The sequence below is a fragment of the Gasterosteus aculeatus genome, chromosome 20 (genome assembly GCF_964276395.1).
Source record: "Gasterosteus aculeatus chromosome 20, fGasAcu3.hap1.1, whole genome shotgun sequence".
Classification (NCBI taxonomy): Eukaryota; Metazoa; Chordata; class Actinopteri; order Perciformes; family Gasterosteidae; genus Gasterosteus; species Gasterosteus aculeatus.
Genome location: NC_135707.1, coordinates 18,275,595 through 18,297,383, shown reverse-complemented (window position 1 = coordinate 18,297,383; position 21,789 = coordinate 18,275,595). Strand labels below are relative to the sequence as shown.

The window sequence follows — 21,789 nt, the reverse complement described above, 5'->3', positions numbered from 1 at the left end:
ATCGCTTCACATTGTGATCTTTTTAAGCAGGATACACATTTATATGAAACGTATTCATGGAACATTTCTTCCACTGGTCTGCAAAGACAAAACCAGGCCAACATTCTCTTCGTCCAGAGATGTCGACACATGTTTTGCTTGAATCAACTGACACAATTCCATCTTCAAAACCTGGTGCTCTCTCAGTGGGGGCCTTCCATGATGTTAGCATGATGACATTAGCAATGACATTAGCTGTAAACCATGTTTCTCAAACTCTTTTGCTGGCAACGCACTCAGAAAATGACAAACCATGGTAATGAAATTCACAACAGGCGCTATCTGTGAAGCGAAATAGGCTCAAATTGATTGAACAGGTCGTGATCTATAAGGGGAAGATTGTTCGTGATCACATTTGTGGGCACTCGCAGGACTCAGGACTGCTTGTCGCTGCCATGTATTTCTGTCAGCATCATACACTGCATGAGAAGGTATTTCTGCAGAGTAGCCAGCTCCTTCTTCCACGTCTTATGAATGTTTTGAGTCTCCATATACAACCATAAGTATGTAAGCCTGTGAAAATCAACAAAAAGATGGAAAAATGAAGACACAATCCTGTTTGTATGACAAACTGTCACATTAAAAGCAACAAGCAAGTCTCAAAAGCCACTGTTTCTGCAGTAAACTCTGAAAGTCTCAGTCGCTGTTATTGAAAGCTGGACGAATCCAGGAGAAATGGCAGACTGTTTATATCCATGTGGAAAATCAAAACAAAATACTTTTAGAGAAAGCCAAAAGGTGAGACTGTGCACCTGATGTGAATTAGTGTGAGTGTGGTTTTATTTCACTGAACAATAACACAATCTACGTTGCATTAAATTACTTAACATTATGTCCAGCCTCCAAAAGAAGCAAAACCAATTCAATATACTACTAAAGAGAACTCCATGTGCGATTTGAAAACTAGAGTAATAACTTTTTGTTCCTCGTGTTTCGATCAGAAAACTATACCAACACTTTTGATACAATCAGTGTTTGATGGCAGTATGTACCGAGCACGGCCATAGTCGTCAGTAGGTGGCGCTATGACAATGAGCTGAAGCCATGACTCTCTTCATGCATGTCAAGGTTGGAGTTTCCAAGCACAAAATAGTGTAAAGTATTTAATTGTAGTGGAGATGCATGCTGGGTGCACAACAAACATTGGCTTGATAGAAACTTGGAGACCTCAGTTGTTTCCTGTCCCGGATTAGTCAGCCTCCACCCACGAGGCTCCAGGAACCGTGTGCACCACATTAGCAGCTACAGCTATAAAAGAATTTGTGGTTCAAAAAACGTTTTTTTTTAAATACAATACGTCATGCCTTATTCTTTCATGCAGCCTGCATTCACTCAGAAACAGCTGGATTTCGACTCCAACATTAATTCCTTCGCTTTCTCTGTAGCGCTCTGACAGATGGTGTCAGATGGTGTCGGATGGTGTCAGGTGAGCGATGTGACGGGGGAGGACACATCAGACAGCAGACAGCCTGGACCCCGGAGATGAAGCGGCTGCTAATTGCCGTTTGCGTGTCGCAGTGTTTGTCAGCACTAGTCTGCAGTCTGCAGTCATGTGGTGTTATTTATAAATACATATAAGACCCGAGACTTGACTGGGACTCCAGGTTAAAGACCCGAGACTTGACTGGGACTCCAAGTTAAAGACCCGAGACTTGACTGGGACTCCAGGTTAAAGACCTGAGACTTGACTGGGACTCCAAGTTAAAGACCTGAGACTTGACTGGGACTCCGGGTTAAAGACCTGAGACTTGACTGGGACTCCAAGTTAAAGACCTGAGACTTGACTGGGACTCCGGGTTAAAGACCTGAGACTTGACTGGGACTCCAAGTTAAAGACCTGAGACTTGACTGGGACTCCGGGTTAAAGACCCGAGACTTGACTGGGACTCCAAGTTAAAGACTTGAGACTTGACTGGGACTCCGGGTTAAAGACCCGAGACTTGACTGGGACTCCAAGTTAAAGACCTGAGACTTGACTGGGACTCCAGGTTAAAAACCCGAGACTTGACTGGGACTCCGGGTTAAAGACCCGAGACTTGACTGGGACTCCGGGTTAAAGACCTGAGACTTGACTGGGACTCCGGGTTAAAGACCCGAGACTTGACTGGGACTCCAAGTTAAAGACCTGAGACTTGACTGGGACTCCAAGTTAAAGACCTGAGACTTGACTGGGACTCCGGGTTAAAGACCCGAGACTTGACTGGGACTCCAAGTTAAAGACTTGAGACTTGACTGGGACTCCGGGTTAAAGACCCGAGACTTGACTGGGACTCCAAGTTAAAGACCTGAGACTTGACTGGGACTCCAGGTTAAAAACCCGAGACTTGACTGGGACTCCGGGTTAAAGACCCGAGACTTGACTGGGACTCCGGGTTAAAGACCTGAGACTTGACTGGGACTCTGGGTTAAAGACCCGAGACTTGACTGGGACTACAGGTTAAAGACCCGAGACTTGACTGGGACTACAGGTTAAAGACTTGAGACTTGACTGGGACTCCGGGTTAAAGCCCCGAGACTTGACTGGGACTACAGGTTAAAGACCTGAGACTTGGTTGGGATTACAGGTTAAAGACTTGAGACTTGACTGGGACTCCAGGTTAAAGACTTGACCTTGACTTTCCTTGGCTCCTGCTGTAAGATACTTTGATAGAAAGCGATCACAGGCCTGGTATGAATAATGGACATCGTCCTGTCTCTTCCATGTGAATAGTGGACCAGTGGGTGACATGAGGCTATCGTTGCCTGAGGTGCTGCCAAACAGGCCGGCACAGCTGATGCTCCCAACTCCTGCAAGGATCCTGTGTCTCTAGCGTGCAGCCTGTCAGCTGACCTCATTGTTTCCTTTAAAATGCTAAACCCCGCCAAGGGAGCTGGTAATTATGCCGGCTCCACCGTCAGTGCAGTGAAATATTCCAAACACTATGGTCTGCAAGTGTTGTATTCATTCATGTGTACCAGTTCATTGGTCAAGCTGTCATGGGATCAAGCAGGTTAACAGGCATGGATGTGTTCAGGGCTCAAGATGAAAAAACAATTTAATTTAACAATTAAACCTCCAGTACACCTTTAAACCGCATAGATGTTTGTATGTTTCTGATAAATGTAGCGTACTTATAACATTTTATTTTAATATAAAACCTCCTGAAAAGAATGAGAAGAGCTTAATGGTCTTTTAATAAGATGGTTGATTAAAATACTATGTATTTTAATAGGCTAGTTTACCTGTTCAATACAATAAGGTGATGAGGAGATGGCAATTAAATGGTCCGGTTAAGGCCTAATGTGAATGGGTCTACCGTTGTTTTGTATCCTTTAAAGTTCGGCCTTGGAAAAGAAGTTTGTAAAGACAAAATTTCGGTGTTCATGATAAAGAAATGATCTCTAACTTTGCTTCGCTGTACCATCCATATCATTACACATACTTACAGGACTGCATTGTAATACTAATGGGCAGTGATTGGTAGGGCTCGTTATAAACAGGTCTAGCCTTGTGCTTGGCCTCACAGAAGGCAACGAAAGGTTCAGCCTCTCTGAATTAAGTGCCACCAGCTTCAGCTTTGAAGCATCGGTTAAGATGTTGGACGTGTACATGTTTCACCGCGGCATTCTCCGAATTCCCCAATCCCAATTCATGCCCTTTTCACTCTCACCAAAGGACTTTCCCTCCTTTCCCCACCCGTCACCTGACCACCTGCTCACCTGTCACGCTCTCCCCGTCGCTCCTCCAGATACTTCACACTTTTCTGTCCTGTCACTTCATCCTTGCTGCCTTGTTGCCATCTTGTCGTGTGCTTTTGTGTTTGAGGGTCTGCTATTTAAAGGCTACCTGGAACGTGGAGGTATTTATCTCTGCTAAGTCAGTAATTAGTAGATGCATGTTTGAGTCCATGTGGGCTTCCTGCTAATTAGCTTTGCACATCTGTGCTGCATTTGTCTTCTCCCCTGTCTTCTTAGCTTTCAGTCAGATGAACACTTTTTGCACCATGAGACAAATGCAACTTCTAAACTGCGCTGCAGCAAACTGGATTCCTTTTGTTTCAAACAGACAGGTTTTCTCGTGGGGAGATGCAGTCCCATTGCTACAATGTTATGATAGATTATAAATGGACAGTAAATACAGGGAAAACATGTTCATGGAAACCAATTACTGTTCGGAGGTAAACATGTTTGCAGCGCTCATTATGGCCTCTGCAAAACATGATGGGGGCTTTTTTCAAATGTAAGTGAAAGAAGCTGTCGACGGGTCCCGACTCTCAACGACATGTCGGCCTGAGCAAAGCACTGATCACAGGGCGTTGAGAGCAATCCATTAACTAAGGCAGCATGTCTGTCACCACTGTGGGAGGAAACCAGAGAAACTGCAGGGAAACCGTCATTATTTCAACAGCAATGTTTCATATTTGGAATGAAAATGATGTCTCCCCTTTTTTTCTCTCTTTTCCGCGGGTCAAAACATCAAGCACATTGTGATGTTCGAGTTAGGTAATCCAATCTTTCAGAGAGTAGTTTAGATCCATTTCGTAAAATATTCACACAGTTCAGGCCTTTCTCCTCCAACAGGGCGTTCATTATGGTGAAATATTCATGGCTGCCTCACATCTGGCCTCACAGAAAGCTATTGTAAATCTGGTATTTATTCAAATATTAATGCGCAGACAGCTAATTTCCCTATACATATTTTAGCGAGTTCTCATTTATATCCAGGTGTCATAAAGAGGTAATACAGATGTATTTACTATCTGCACGTTCTACTCATAACCATCTACATTTCTCTTTCAATTCATTCGTTGTCTTCTCAATTGTTTTTCTCCTTTAAGGGAAACATGAACATCCTCCCCAGGGAACCGTTGTATTGTATTCCCCTGCTCCTGATGGAAGACTGTGGAGAGGCCAATGGTGTGTGTGTGAGTATGTGGTAATACTACACCACCTCATATGTTATTTATGCTGATGTCTCTGTACTGGCTCCTCCGGGTCACAGGGTACGACGTAGGGAGGGATGGAGAAGCCTCAGACCGGATGGATTGCGGGAAAAAAGGGCAGAGAAAGGAATTACACGAGAGGAAAAGCGGTGGCTCAATGACGTTGGGGAAGAAACAGCGAGAACCCGACGGACCGAGAGGCTGCGGCAGCAGAAATAAAACAATGGGAAGAGGTGAAAAGGATCAGCAGAGCGTTGCCATGACGAGGGGATGCTGAAGCTCGATGAAAAGCCTCGTCTCGTTAAGCACAAGGCTCCCCTGCCTAATGTGCACCGCTATAACAATGATGAGCAGTGCATCGCCGTAATAAGTCACTCTCGCACAGACGTACACACACTGGTGTACGCTGCCACAGTGTAATGAGCTCCAGGATCTGTGTGTTCTCTCGTTCCCACGCAGGGATTTGCGAGGAAACGGTCGGTGGGGAAATTATGCTAATGCCAAACCCGTCTCCATCTGCCATGTGCCATGGCCGACATCACAACGACAGCCTGAGCTCCCAGTCAGATTCTAACTGAAAACCTGCTTCATCTTCTCTCGACATTTAGCAAAGCAGCGGAAGTTTGCTCGAACCATGGGGAGGGGTGGGGGGGGGGGGGCACACTTTCCTACGAGTCTTCGTGGAGATGCTGTTAGGGCCTCATCTGAAGCGGGGAAGCACCATGAGACGACTGTTCATGACCAGGAGATGATCGGCGTCCATGACGGTGGCGTGATGTCCTCCCTCTGGGCGCCGAGCCGCGCATCCACCTAACAGAGGAGTTCCATTAGATGGGAACGCCAGAGGGTCACACCACCTTCTCCTTTGTGTGCGTCATCATCCGAGGTGAAAACTTTAGTGAAACTTCACACACTCCCCGCTCTGCCCAATCCCTGCAGTCACCTTAACCTTTTAACAAGGATCAAAGACAGAGACGCAGAGAAAGCTTTAGTCACAGTTCAAAGCACCGATGTGTGTGTGTGTGTGTGTGTGTGTGTGTGTGTGTGTGTGTGTGTGTGTGTGTGTGTGTGTGTGTGCGCGCGCAATGGAGACAGAGCCAAGGGAAGGTGAAGAAAGTCAATGAGGCGCAGACCTGACTTCAAACACATACAGATTAACCTCCCCATTGCTCACGTTGTCTCTGAGAGAAGAAAAACCCAGAATCCTATTAGTGAGTCCAGACTCCTTTCGTCAGAATACCAAGCTGGCTGGAATGATCCACCTGGAAGCTCACGACCTGCAACCACCTGTGTGCAGTTGGTCGTCGCAGACACTTGCATGCATGTGTAGATTTGATCTAAATGAACGGGAGGGGAGATTATCAGCAGTGTGGTGGACACAGGAGCTGCTGTGATGTTGGTGAAAGGTCAGATGACCCTCCTGCTGGTATCCGGTCGGCTGGAGGGGACAGCTTAGTATGAGGCGAGGACTGCGTGTCGGCTGGAGGGGATAGAAACAAATGGACGCCGGTGGACATTCCGATCAACAGCATCAAGCAGCCTCTACTTTTTGCACACAGTACTGATAGGATAGTCTATGAGGAAAGGACTTTACTTCTCTCTTGGTTCATTCCCTCAGTAAACATTGTAAACATGAGTTTTTGATCTCAATCTCTGGTTTCAAGTCTACTTCAACACGGCATGATGTTTATTTAGTCAATGATGGTCCATCTAGAGTCAAATAGACCATGAAGCAGGGTACGCTTTAGGGCGGTCCTCACCCACTCCTCCGCGGTTCAGATGTCCGTACGTCCACGTCTGACATACAGTCTTTGCCTGAGGATCAGAATGAGATGAAACAATTAAAATATGAATTGACATATAAATTAACACACGGGCAATTAGGACAATCTTTTGCACACAAAAAAATGTTTTTATGGTTTATAGGGTGTTTTCAAGTTCATAGCATAAGCTAGTGGTTCCCAAACCCCCATTGATAATATAGGAAGATCAAAGCCCCCCCTACATAGCGGACTATCTTTCTTTTTTTTTTACCCAGACACATGGAAGGGACAATAATTAAAACTGCATGTAATGACAATATGAAGAAGTCCCGATCTGATGGCAGGGAGGATGTCTGCATCGAATCGGAGAGGGCTTCATCTCTCCACCGTTACATTTTAAAGCGAAGCTAAACGCGCTGTTGCACATACCGTGTTTCCTATTTGTTTCCCTTCTCTCCTCTCCTCTGGCCCACGGGAAGCCTGCAGGGTCAGAAGTGTGATGAATGTCTGATGTGCAGAATCCACTCACGCGCCACGAAAGCCCGATGAAAGGAGATTCGATTAAGGGATTCAGCAGCCTCACTCGGAAAATGCACAGATATTCACAGAAAAGAAACAAGAAAGACATTCTCCCACGACCCCTAGGGGATTAAAAGTGTCTCTGTGAATTACACACCATGCTGTATATTAAAATATGATCCCTTTTGGTGGCACTGTTCGCCCCAGTGTACACAAAAGAATTATTCAGTGTGTTTTGTCGTTGTTATTTTCTCTGTTTGTTTGCGTGTAGAATTCACAGCCTGTCGCGGCTCCCGCTGAGTAACACTGAGGCAAACGAACCACTGATGGAGGCCATGGCTGATTTAATGTAATGATGATGAATCTACTCCGGGGAGTTATTCAGGAACCCGATGTCCGCAAAGGGAAATGAGGGACTTTCTCTTTCCGTTGCTTGCGAGAAGAAAGAAACCATTATTTCTTGTTTAGCGTCAGATGAGATGGATTTAACCTCTTCCTCACCGCGCGTTTTACGACCCTCCTCACACGCACACAGTCCATTGCACAGCGGTCCGTCTCCAGGGTGCTGCTGTGGGGTCCCTGTCCTCTCGCTGCGGGGGAAAGCCACTGTCGCTTAGCGCTGTCCATCTGTACCTGTCAGGCGCCATCGCGTCTCGTCCCGTTTAAACTGGTGGAAAATAGCCCTGAGAACAGCGAGCACCATGGGAACCGGGAGAGGAGCTACAGCCCAAGTGAGTTCTGACCGACTGTAATCGGAGAGCCGATGGCGACTGGCCGATGTGCTCTGTACTCTCCCATCTGTGGTACTCGCGTTGTACTCTCCCATCAGTGGTACTTGTGTTGTACTCTCCCATCAGTGGTACTCGCGTTGTACTCTCCCATCAGTGGTACTCGCGTTGTACTCTCCCATCAGTGGTACTTGTGCTATACTCTCCCATCTGTGGTACTCGCGTTGTACTCTCCCATCTGTGGTACTTGTGTTGTACTCTCCCCTCAGTGGTACTCGCGTTGTACTCTCCCATCAGTGGTACTTGTGTTGTACTCTCCCATCAGTGGTACTTGTGTTGTACTCTCCCATCAGTGGTACTTGCGTTGTACTCTCCCATCAGTGGTACTCTCGTTGTACTCTCCCATCTGTGGTACTTGTGTTGTACTCTCCCATCAGTGGTACTCGCGTTGTACTCTCCCATCAGTGGTACTTGTACTTTACACTCCCATTAGTGGTACTCGTGTTGTACTCTCCCATCAGTGGTACTTGTGTTGTACACTCCCATCAGTGGTACTTTATACTCTTCAGTGGGTATTTCCATGTTATAGAACTCTTACATCTTAGGAGTTAAAACATTTGTGTGACAGCCTCAATATCTTTACAGATTAGTCTCCCCTCCAACAAAACTACAAAATGAGATTAAAGTTAAACATATATAAGACATAAATGACATTCCTGGCTGAGCGTTAGTATGTCATCCACGAGCTGTGATGGTACCGACGGTCACAGTCATGTGGGCTGGAGAGTCTACTGGGACTGGATCCAGCCAGAGAATCTGTGGTTACGCACAGTAGAATTATTTAAAGATTCTGAATGTTTTCCTCTCACTCCAGTGGAAAATCTCCACAGAAAGTGTCATGTAGTAAGACAGCACTAGGGTTTCATCATCCATATTTGGTCTTGGGTTAATCATTGTTGAAATGATATAAATAAATCACTAAAAACAAAGCAGATACTTTAGGAAAAGAGCTTCTTTATTCAATCACAGTTACTGAACAAGAAACTATTTGCTAATGTAGAAAACAGAGGCTTGTACTCGCTCCTTTAACCTAGCACACAAGACGACGTCTCCACACACAGATCTAAATAACTATACAAACCATGTCTAATTCATCACATCCTGCTCACACAACAAGGGCTTCAAATGATCTTTTAAAACATGCATTGGGAAACACAACTGCATTTGAGAACATCAAAGCAAAAGGATTAAAGATGTCCGGTAGAGAAAATGCTCTCGGTGGCGGCACACAGTCAAACACGACGAGAGGAAGATGTGAGGTAGAGGATCGGGTCATAGCCACACGCTCCCAACTCGTCCCTGTATCCCTTTTGGGGTTTTAATAAGTACTTTAGCTATGAAACGTACAAGTTTAAATAAGTCCAAGCTGATTTCACGCGGGACGAGAACAGGGTTCTCCTGGTTGAAAGTCAGTTCTGGGATTGACTTGTAAAAAGAGACATAAGGTTACTGCCGTGTGTTCTCACCCCCAATATTTGCTGAGTTGGGAGTGAGAACACGCTGGTGCTATAAAAAGTAACACCACGCCTCTGTATCAAAGGCATAACATCACCCATGTTGATGGCCGGGCTTTGTTTAACTTGCAGTTGCGGCCCCCCTCCCCCCAATAACCAACACCTCCAACTCAAGTGTCATCACAAAGAGAAACAAAGAGAAATCAACACATTTTTCCGTCTAGCAACTAACAAGCAGCAACAAGACATCCAAAAAACAACTTTGGATGTCTTGTTAAAAACTAAAGTTCAACATTCTTCTCAGCAGCTACAAGAACCTTTGAGGAAAGTGAAGAGAGACTCGGCTGGGAATTTCATGAGAATTATTTGTTGTACAGTGGAATCGAAGCAACACACTTTGTTATCTTAATGAAGCTGCCGCGCGACCCGACGGTCCGGCAGCACAATGATGCTCCACTAATTACAGCCGGCGTAATGGATTCACTACCCACACTAATTATAATTACAACACTTGGAATTACTGCTAATTAGAGAAAAATAATTGATATATGAAGTCAAATGGCTGTTAAGTAATTCGTGGCTTGGCCCTGTGGAAACAAACACTTGCTGTTATATTTATGATATGTAAGGGAACAATTTAAAGAACGGCTCGTTAGGAAACAAGGTTTTTTTGTCACAAAGTGCTCCATAAAATGCAACTGCACATCGCTTTGCTTTCAGGGTCAATTACATTAAAGAGGCATTCTTGAGAACACTTGACCTTGAAGGGTAGAAATCTTAGCAAACATTAGAAGTATGAGCAATCTAGAACATGACGGAGTGATGAAGGTCATGAATGACAGAAGAATGTAACTTTGGTTCTGGCTAGATTCTGCAAATAATGGAGCATATCATTAAAAACCTGGGAGGTGAACTCAGCCACATGGGGGTCACACACATTCAACATTGGAAGTCAGAAAAAAACCTGCTATTCTAAAATCCTCCTCGCTCTCCACAGGAACGTCATATTGCATTGCGTAAAAAAAGGTAAAGAAACAGTGTTTTGACTAATACTAAAAAACAAGTTATATATAATTTGCACATAAATAAATCTGCAGATTTCTTTTTTGTTTTCGGTAAAGACGTGGTTAAGCACTTTCTTTCCGTTCATTAAGGGCCGAGGTCGGAGTCAGGGGTCTAGGTCCTCGCCGTCTCTGCAGGCCGAGGAGCATCACTGCAGGACAGTAAAGGTATGCCAGGTCACATGTGCCAACTTCCACTGGACAAACAGTTATTAAACGCGCCCATCTTCCAGCTTGATTGAACTGGTGTGGTGTTTGCATTAGGTCCTACACATGAGAACGTCTGCAAAGGGGCCCAGGAGGCTCTTGTTGAAGATACACCTGACCCACACCAGGTAGGTGGTGAAGGGCTTAATGTTTTCTGAAAACGTGTAGTTCTGCTGGGGAAGGATATAAGGCATGTAGGTGTTCTCTCCCTGCTCCTGGATCCACACCTCGTACTTCACCTCTCTCACCTTTAGGTATTTCAGATTCCATGGGATCTGCCAGGAAACTGTGAGTTTAGCCTCGTTGGTGGTTTGTACCGAGGTCTGACACTGCGGCTCCCTCACCCGGCCCGGGTGGACTGTGCTGGCCGGCTTTGACTTCTTCCCGCTGGGCTTTGTCTTCATGCCCTCTCTAAGGATCTCCAGGAAGTAGGGGATGTCCACCAACGTGTCCTGGTAGATCCGGAAGAGCCACTCTGGGTTGCGGCAGCACAGGTGCCTGGGGACGTCTCGGCTCGCCAGTATGCGCTCTTGCTCCTCCTTCTCCAAGTGAGCGATGCCCCCCTGCTCCCAGGGTCTGTCTGGGTGGGTGATGGTGTTCTCCTCCTTAGTGTTCCTCCAGGAGATATAGTGAAGGTCCATTCCCGGAAGGGTGGCCAGGGTTTTATACGGGGTGTACTGTTCTGGGTTCACAGCAAAGGGGAACAGCTCCACCACGGTCGCCCCTCTGGGGAGGAAGAGCGACGCGATGAGCTGAGCGCCGTGCATACTGACCAACACGGAGGCGCCGCTGATCACCTGGACGATACCGGGGAAGGACTGATCCTCCAGGGACACCGTGACCACTCTCATCTGGAACTCCTGGGCCAGCGCCAGGATTAGCTCAGCTTCGTTCAGTATCAGCCTCGTTGCCGAGCGACTGAACACGACGACGTAATCATCCTTCCTCTCCTTCTCATCCTCGGCACTACCTCTATCCTTCTCCACCTCCTCCACCCTCGTGATGTTCATTTTCTCCATCAGAGCCGTCGCAAACTGTCGGATCTCATTTCCAGAGACCAGCATGTTGGCCTTGGGCCCCTGTGGCTGGACAAAACCGTACTGGTACCAGGTGGTCATCTTGGACAGGCCCACGTAAGATTTGGTGAAACAAATGAGCTTCCCAAAGTTCCTCAGCTGCTCTTTGAGCAGCGGCTGCTTGCTGCTGAGAAGCCGGTAGAGGTCAAAGTGAGGGCCTTCGCTCCACCCCTCCATAAAAACCAACCGCGCCTCGTCATCTAAGTCAGAGTACTGCTTCATGGTGTAGAAGGCCGGGATCAGGTCATCGTGGAACACGTGCATTAGGTTGTCCGGATTAAACCGGTTCAGGATCAGAGTCACATCCGGTATGAACACCGGCTTCGGCATGAACTTCAAAGCAGCGGCCGGGAGCTCTAAGAAGTTGAAGTACTGGGTGTTGTGATCCTCTACCGACGACAAGTCCAGAAGGGCCGGCTGGAAGCGCCTGGAGCCCAGGTTTGGCAACATGACCGAGGAGTTGGAGTGGAAGAACACAAACTCCTCCGCCTCGGAGCAGTAGCAGAGGTAGTCAAAGCGGCAGACGCGGTCGGTGTGCATCTTGCCGGTGCAGACCATGCGGGTGCCGTGTTCCTGCAGGGCCTGCAGGGCGACGTGGTAGTCGATGGGGGCCTGCGACAGCTCTTGGGACTGCCGCGTCATGTGCAGCTCCTCCTCCAGCAGGGCGGCGTGCTCACTCAGCTTGGAATACTTCCAGAGCAGAGCGGCGACCACGGAGACCAGCAGCCCGTTAAGCAGCGCGCCCACGCTCATCCTGCAGCCCGCCAGCGAAGCCCGCATCACTGCTGCCACGGACCCGACTCCCGTCTCCAGCTGGCCTCCGACCGCCGAGGGAGGCGTCGAGACATCCGCCGCCGCACAGCAACTTGGGAAAGAGGAAGCAAGAGGAGGCAGAAGAGAGGTGACCAGAGATGGGGGGGGGAGAGTGGAGCAGGATGGGTGGGGAGAGAGAAAAGGACACAAGGTTAAGAAAAAACAATCTAAAAAACAAAAGAAAACGTAATTATCTGACGAACAAAGCAGCTGACAGCAGAGACCACCGATATGATTAACAAGTGCTCTTGTCACGCCGGCGGAACAATGCAGCGGCTTTCAGCTCTCACCGTTGGGGAGTAGTGGTTGTTCATCTTGGTGAACAAATGAGACATTTTCCTAACCTTACATCCACCTGCCAGCCTCCCTGGATGTGTCAAGTGGGATTATGCTGTGAGGACGCGCAGGGAAAAGAACAACAGCATTGCTTTCAACGCGGCTCATTTGCATATGGAGGGGAACAAATGAGTCATTGAGACTCTAAATGAAACCAACAGCCAACGGCCAGCAGCTGCCTGCGCGCGCGAGGCCAGTGGCATGCTAAATACCCGTCTGAGGGCTCCCTTCCTCCGATCCGGGATCTGCTCTGGGGTTTTTTTTTGTACCAATTCTGATACAGACACCGATTCGATACCGCTCTAATATCACGTTATGCGGCTGTGAAAACATTTGCTTCCCAAGATGACTTTAGAAATGAGCCAACCTTCATCTTTGTGCCTTTCATCTTATTATTATTAGTAAAGGCATCAGGAACACTGCCATTCAGAACCACCAACAAGGAAAGGGACAGCCTGCAGTGTGACATCCAATAAGTGAGGAGATGGCATTTGGAGAAGGACTGTCCCTCTCTGACGCGAGTGACCTACACCAGGTCAAACTGAACCAGGACACGCGAGTAGACATGACGACATGCTGACACAAGGCCGAACCGCTCAGGTCGGTACTATTCCATAACTCACTCAGCTGACCTTTTGGAGATGCTCCCATTCACCGTGCACTACGTTTGTCTCCCCAGTTACTGTTCAGTGAGATTTACACGTTTGCTTTGTTTGCACTCCAGCCGACGGGTTCTTTCGCCCTCTTTTTGTCCTCCGGTTAGTTGCGAGTCCCTGGGCCATTTCTGACATCCCAACGAGAAGAATACGTCACGCGCAACAGCCTTGTGATGAAACGCAACGCACGCACCCGGCCGGACACCCACAGTCCATCACAAAGACCACTGAAAAGAGCCGATCTTCACGGCCAACACGGGACCCTCCAACGACCCGCCGTGTGCGGCAGGGCAGAGAACATGACATCGTTCCATCTTAAGGTCGCGAGATCTGCCAGGAGAAGACGTGTCCACACTTCCATTAGCAATCACACAAGGAGCCTGAGAGAAGCTCTGGGTTATTGCCCATGACAAAATGTCTCAGGGAGGGGCCCCGAATACACACACTGCAGCGCCGGCGCCGCCCCCCCCGAGCTGACTCGGCAGCCGAAATAAGAGGAAATGAAGCGTGAAGAAGAGGCTGACGTTACGCGGGTTTCCCCTGCGAGCTCCTGCAGTCCATGAAGGACGGAAAAGGGCCACAAGGCGCCGGCCGTGCACGCAGTCTCCTGCCGGGGCATGCAGCGATGCCCTCTGCAACGTGCCCCCCCCCCGAACCGGGGGACCAAAGCCCAGCGAGATGTCAAAGACGCCGCAGCACGCAACACTACTCATTTGCATCGGCTACAAGCAGATTTAAAACGAGCCCGAGGAAGCTTGGAGCGCTTCCCTGAATCTGCCCTCCGTGTAGCAATTTAAAAGTGACCTTGGATCCAAATGCATCTCGTCAGCAGCGCGAGGGAGCGAGCGAGGCCCCGCCCGGGAAGAAGAGATGAGCAAATTAGGGAAAGGTCGCAGCGGTTCCAAATATAATCAAATGTTAGATGAGAGCCATCTCCGGAGCGACACCCACACTGGGGACCCGTCTCATATGCATATTCTACATCAGCGCGTGTGTGTGTGTGTGTGTGTGTGTGTGTGTGTGTGTGTGTGTGTGTGTGTGTGTGTGTGTCATTAAGTAAGCCCCTGCTTCTGTGTCTACATCTCTCCAGTCTCCTCCTCCATCAGCACCCACAGCCGGCACCACCACGAGACGGCTGCTACGAGCTCTTCCCATTATCACCATCCATCGCTTCACAACCAAACCCAATAAACCAAAATGTGTTTGACTCTTTTCCCTGCAGAGCAATAGTGTGTCTGAACTCAGTAACCTGATATTTAGAGACGCAGCAACTGGAATGTTCTCGGCCGATTTGTGTTTCTGATGTTTTTTAAAAAGGTCCGATTAGAATTTACCTCCAGACTTATGAACACCAGGATCCCGACTGATTCTTTTATAACACGTATTTCGGCCATCGCGAACTCTGAATGATGCCAAGGATTCTAAAGATTATCCTCATCATTTCCTTTACATTCACTACGGCCCCGGAGTGGCTCCAGCTGTGCCACAGAGGTTTCCCAGAGAGACACCTGTGTGTGACATTGGGGACACGGAGCCGCTGTCTGTAGAAAGCTGACCGCACACTGAACATCACCTCAACCCACACGGGAGGAAGCTGATCACAGCTTTTGGGGTTTAGGAGCGGGGACCAGTGTCAATATTCCGTTCAGCCTTCAGCTCCACTTTGATCTTTGCTTTAACAGCTCTTCCCTCTTTTATAACTAGTCAAACTTTTGTTAAAACATCTTTTAAAAAGAACCTCAATAGAGCGCTGGATATAATCAGGCCTTTAATTCAACATCAATATTAAAACATACCAGAGAGCTTTAAAGGCGACAATACTTAAAAGCACTAAAGCCTGGTGTAAAGATTTGCTTTTCTGCACCAAAGTAAATATCTCAAACTAGGATCCAGATGTGCCGTTTCTATAGATACAGCAGCTGTGTGAGCCAGGAACAACACAACCAAGTTGCATCAACATTTGACTGTTAAGACTGTCGTCTTCCAACAGGAAACTCATTGCAACATATTTAACAAATGCACATGTGGGTAGTCGAAGGCAGACTAAATTACATTCAGCGTGCACACACACACACACACGTGGATCAGAGGACCGCTGTGGGCTGCCGGGCCAGTTCGATGACCACTAATCACTTCTGCGGTGGGATTTTTCTGCCCGACAGACCTTGAGGCGGTCCACCTACACGTCCAACAGTTTGCATGAAATTAGCGCGATACAGCTCCTTTAAAAGAGTCACACGGATAGAGTTATGCTAGAGGTGTGGGACATGAATCACAGAAAAGAAATGCAAACAGTTTGACAAAGAAGCCAAAGTCTTTGTCTTTGGGAGGAAAAGAAAAACAGAGTTACAGGCTGGCACGATTACATTTTTGGACCAATGCATTCAGACTTCTGCTCCTGCATCCAGTTCCACGTCCTCCCTCCAGCAGCAGGCCGAGCACAAACAGAAGTCCTGATATCGCTTCAGGGCTCATTAAATGCTCCTCGGAGGTTAACTCAACCGTAGAAGATGAAGGTTGGCTCGGCAAAGGACACACTGCATGTCCTTGTGTCTATAAATGCTCCAGCAACTCCTGTGCGGTGCATGCTGACCCTCGGAGCTGCGCTCACATACAGAAGAGAACACCGCCATTTGGGTTCATTCCCTCGCGGCCCTCATGTTTCCCTCCTTTTCTACACCTCTTCCCTTTTCAAATCATTAAGGATCGCCGTGGCATTTATTTCAAAAGAGGATTTGTATATCATCTTGTTTTAAAGGGGCCGTCGGTCGCTCGATGGCCGCTCTGCTGTGGACGGCAGTGAGCCGTACGTACTCGTTTGCGGCCCAGCGATCCCGGGCCAGACGTGGCCTGTCCGGTCGCATCAGGCGGCTCCGGGCTCAGTGTTCCACCAGGGGAGAACTAATGGCCCGGCAGCCATAATCCGGCCGTACAAAAACATGTCTCGTCCCCGTTGTCTCACATGGGCACGCAGCTCCACCGTCCAGCCGGTCCGGCTGCATAATGCCTGGACGCGAGTGTCAGACAGTGTCCGTCTACTCGTGGTTTCCCATCCGAGGCGGATTAAGGGCCCGATTGACGGCCTGCTACTAAATAACGCCGCCGCCCATCTCTACATCATCCACAGTGCAGTGGGGAAACACAGCAGACGGGAGGCCGGACGCGTCCAACGTTGAGCTCAATTTTTTCACCAGAGGGACGGAAGATGGAGCGGAGTGTGTGTGTGTGTGTGTGACAGACAGACAAAGGGGAACAAATGGAGAAGGACATCCTCTGCGGCACTTCAGGACTGGACTCAGGACCACAGGCAGCATTACACAACGGGGCGGCAAGAGAACATAGAGTTCTGGATGGACATGTTTTGGAGTTACCTTGGAATTCGCGAGTAGATCGTGAGCATCGGGTTAAAATCTGTGTCCGACGCGCCAAATTAGACATGCGACGAATGCAGACCTGCTGGCTACCGTGACGTCTGCACAGGGAGAAGCGTTAAAGAGGCTTGTCTGGAGCTGGTACCAGGTTGGAGAAATGAGCAGTACAGTTAATATAAAAAGGGCATAAAGATCAACAGACAGGTAACTACTAGTAGGTTTTGAAACGCAAACTGTCTTGACCTCTTTTTGTGGCTTTCAGCAGAAAATGGAAGTATTCCAAAGTTCTCGTGCAGCGATCGGTACGTGTTCCCAATTCCCTAACTGGATAAACACAATAAATTACCACAAAATTACCAAGTGCCAGGTTCACAGGTAAATCCAAATGGATAGTTTTGTTATTTGGGTAACAATCCAACATTTTCCTTCTGATACCTCATGGTGACCAAACATGGAGCCAGTCAGAAATCTCAAGCTTTCTTCAGAGGAAAAGAGGCGTGACTAGTTAAGGGAAGGTACGGGTTAGCTAGTTGCATGTTTGAAAGAAACATTTCAGATGAAGCATAACCTGCATCTTTGTTCTGTCGACCATCTTCTGGCGAAGAGGCCGGAAGATGCAAAGTAAGAACTGTGCTTCATCAGAGTTTCTGTGTTTCTATGCAGCATGTTTTACCGTTCATTAGAGATGCGACTTGGGAGGAGGAGCCGGCATCCGGTTAACCTGCTCCGGTGAACGAGCAGCGCTTCTATGGGCACCACGCTGTGGATTGGACCGTTGGAAACGAGGCCAATAGGTGTCAAAACATGACAAACCACACTGTGCATGTACACACCAAAATGTAGGAAAACTGGAATCACTTTCAAAACAATTTGACAACAGCCACTAAACAGATGCACTGTTCCCCATCGAGGTCATTTTGAAAGACTGCAATATATTTGTCTGATTTGAGGATGTAAATCTCTGCAGAGACGTTCATGTCCACTTCAGCAATGCACGATCGCTTTTTAAAGGACTAATAAAATGTGTCAGCGCAACCGCTGTGACCCATTTTGAAAATCTGTTAAGCAGTTGTGGTAATATGTGAATATCAGAGACAAGACTGCAAGACCCTTGTGTTTCCCCCATGAAAACACAAGGGTACTCAAACGGGGGATACACGCGGATACAAACGCTTTTTTTCCCTGCACAAATCAGCCTTTCACCTTGGTGAAAAGAGGCAATCATTCCTACAGACAAAAGTAGAAATTAGGGCTGACCAATTAATGAAAAATGCAACATGGCCTTCTGTAATTTATAAACGGCAGGGGCGCATTATTTGCAAATTGGGTGTCAAAATATCACGCTGTGGTGCGCAGACACCTCGGGAATGGGAAGGCGGATTTAAATAAACCCAGCAGTTTGAAATGAAGTTTGCATCTTGTCTGGGAGGCGGTGCACCATGAATATCACACAAGCTGCATTGTGCAATTCTTTACGTTTTCACAGCGCCGGTGGAATTCTGGCATAAACAGAGAGAACTGAAGATAAACCTCTCAGCCGGTTACTGCTCCATCAGACTGTGCAGGTTCAGTGGGAGCTGCTGTTCTCCGATGAACCTCACCGTGACGAGTTGCTGCTGCGCACTGGACACAAGTGCATCCGCTGAAACGCAATGTTCTCACCGTTTCATTTGTGTGTTGGAGTTCAACCACTGGCGAAAGCAAAGAGCCACAGGCTCCGTGGTAGTCGCAACTTTAGTAAATTAAAGAAAGGGGTTATCGCATATTGGTTGATAAAAATAGATTTAGCTTATTTTCTCAAAAAATACTCTTTCCTTATATCATCACCGACTAGAGGTCAGCATCAACACGTGTGGCGCAGACAAACTAAAGTGTTGGTTGGTGGAAGCCACCGACCCAACCGGTTACAACACCTAATAATAAGGCGTTAAAAACAAGAAAGGGGAAACAGACAATAATTCCCTTTTTCACATCGCCACAGATAACATCTCCTTCAAACAAGTGCAATCATTCAAGGTTAGAGTTAAATACATTAAGAAGTTTTTATAATTGACTTCCTCCCATTCCTGGCTCTTTGGAAGTGTTGTTTCCTGTGGAGCATAAAGGATATTGGAACATGATGTCAGATGGATGCCAGCTCTCACCGATCGGAGGCCTTTCAGAAACCAGGATTGGTATTTGGAACTATCTATTGATACAGGAACACTTTTACCAACATAAATTACTGTTTTAGGCCAAAAAATGCTGTTGTTTTTTTTACAGTGTAGTGGACATCAGACTTGACTGAACAAACAATTAATGTACATTAAGTTTTATTTTTATTGAAATAAAACAAAAAGTGTACAACAGCAAGGTGGTTTAAAAAATGTCTCAAAAAGGCAACAGGAATTATAACTGCAGTTTAAATGTAGAATTAAATTGAATAGATCGATCCCAGTGGCTTTTGGGGTTAGTATCTGCGACGGTACTACAGATTAAATGAAACAATAACATATTCATATCCGTTGAAAAGCGATATGTGGTCACTGAACACGGGCTATTTCTGGCTACACTGACATCGCTCATCTAATAAATGCCGTTCTATATCATAAGTGAACACTAGCAGATACTTAATCGGGCATTTCTATCCACGCGCACTTCTATGAGCGTATTGAAGTGGAGCTGCGGATCAGCTGGAGCGCCGCTCGCACCGGGATCAGCGGGACGAGCAACACCTGCAAAGGGCAGAAGCGCGGTGACAGTCCGCCCAACGGCGTCGCGTGCAGACGAACACGGTGACACAAACACGAGCCGTCATCTGTCCGGCGAGTCTTACCTTCGCTCTCAGTGAAAAACGTTGCTTTCTGTCTTTGAAGTCAGTTGAGGGGCTAGCTCGCTCCCCCCCGCAGAGAAGACCACTCCGAGCGCGAACGCGAGGAGAACGGAGGCGGACACGCCGAGTCCAACAGACCCGCGGCGCGTTCCGTCGCTCGCGTACCGCGACCCGGGCGGCGCTGTGAGGCGTAGCCGTCAGAGGCGGAGAGAGACGCGGCCAGCGCAGACACCTGGACACCGACTGCTCTCCGCTGTGACCAGTCTCCGCCCACCGACGGGAAGTCCCGCATCCTCACATCTCGCGATGAAACACGAGACTGGGTGATGGCCACATTATCGTCGCTAAACAGTTATTTGTTGCTGTGCATATTAATCTGCTAGAAGCGGGCAAAGATCTTTTTTTTTAGCAAAACCAAATTTTTTAGGCATTGATCATTTTTGAGATATTCAGGCTGTTTTGAAAAATGTAAGAAAAAATAAAAACACATTATAGGTGTTTTATAACTGTCTGTTTGCTTCCTTATATTTTGACTGGATAAACCTTAAATATTAGATATTGCATAATTTGCATATTCAAACGTCAAAATACATTTAATACAAATTTCAAGTTATTTTCATGGTGAGAAGTTACATTTTCTGGCACTCACCCGTATTCGCCCCCTATTTCAGTGAAAGAAAGAAAGTGAAAGTGGATATCTGGAGTAGGTGGAGTGACCTTAATAAGCGGAGGATGAGATGAAGGGGAGACAGATGTCGAGAATCTCGAATTTTGAAGCAGAGGGCAACCTTAGAGAAGAGAAACTAAAAAATCAAGTGGATTCATCGAGTCGAAAGTGAACAGTACAAATAGGATACATGGTTGGAATGAAGATTCCTGGGTTTAATTGACACGGCTTAAATTGCTTGAAGATGGGTTAAGTAGGAAGAAGCAGAGATTAAACTGATCGATATGTAAAATGACTTGATTGTCGTCGAGTGCAAGTCAAGAGAGTCGGAAAAAGGATCTTTTGAGGATGGAGTGAAACGCAGAGTGTATGTAAGTAAGCTTCATTAGAGTTACTTATAGGAATTATATGAAGGAGAAGATTATTTTGTGAGATTTAAGGTCAAATGTACAATCTTATATACTTTGTGATCAACATAAAGAGGCTGCCTTTAAAGAACTATGTAAACCTATAAGGCTGATACCCTCGACTAAGGTCTTTCAGGTTTACCAGAACCCCGGTGGCCCGTGTATGCTGGGGGCCCAAGGATCAAGGGGCCCTCACACTGTAATGAGTGGCGTCACAGACCTTAATGGTCGGCTCACGCTACGAGGACAAAAGGCTGTGTGCACGGAGAGCCATGGCGTTCAACGCCAGCAGAAACACCATTGAATGTAGCAGAAGTCCCACGCCTGAGACTTGAGGCCCTCGGGCACTGGACCCGGTTGCTCGATCCATTATCCAGTCGTGCTCATGCACTCGGACCAAGGTTAAAGGTCAACCCACTTAACCAACTACGCCACAGCCCGCCCTTACTTCTGTCACGTGTGGTAAATGGGGGAGACATGAAAGAGATGGAGGCTGAGAAATCACAATAGTGCCCTCTTTGCAAAGGGGGTCATACAGCATGGGAGGCGAACTGTCTGAATAGAGAACCCAAAAAGAAATAATCAGGAATGGATAGAAGAAAAAACTCACGCATGATAAAATCCACAAGAACGTGTACGGTGTGAGACAGGAAGCCAAGGAAGACAAGTTAGTCAGGAAACGGAAGAATGTTGCTTTGTACGCTAACGTCTCTGCCTCGCGGCCATGGTAATTAGCTGTTCTGCTGGAGCAGAAGGAAAGTATCTGTGAAAGCGGACTTAATTATAAATTCAGCAAGGAGTATTCTGGGTGTTTTCTGTTGAAGGTTTGCTGCAGTAAAACAGTTTGGAGCAGAGTGGGAAATGAGAGGGAGGTGCTTATTATTGTTTTTATTTTTGT

General features: G+C 47.3%; 1 protein-coding gene across 1 annotated transcript; it reads right to left on the bottom strand.

Moving 5' to 3' along the window:
* Positions 1 to 8,965: 8,965 nt before the first annotated feature.
* Positions 8,966 to 20,093, bottom strand: pomgnt2 (protein O-linked mannose N-acetylglucosaminyltransferase 2 (beta 1,4-)). Its single transcript, XM_040164219.2, has 2 exons — positions 19,821 to 20,093; positions 8,966 to 12,694 (listed from the first exon to the last, which is right to left on the bottom strand). The coding sequence occupies exon 2, from the start codon at positions 12,607 to 12,609 to the stop codon at positions 10,807 to 10,809; it is 1,803 nt and encodes a 600-aa protein (XP_040020153.2). The 5' UTR covers positions 12,610 to 12,694; positions 19,821 to 20,093; the 3' UTR covers positions 8,966 to 10,806.
* Between the last annotated feature and the right edge of the window lie 1,696 nt (positions 20,094 to 21,789).

Excerpts from the sequence above, each read along its gene's own strand:
- pomgnt2 (XM_040164219.2), bottom strand. The coding sequence starts at position 12,609 with ATGCGGGCTTCGCTGGCGGGCTGCAGGATGAGCGTGGGCGCGCTGCTT.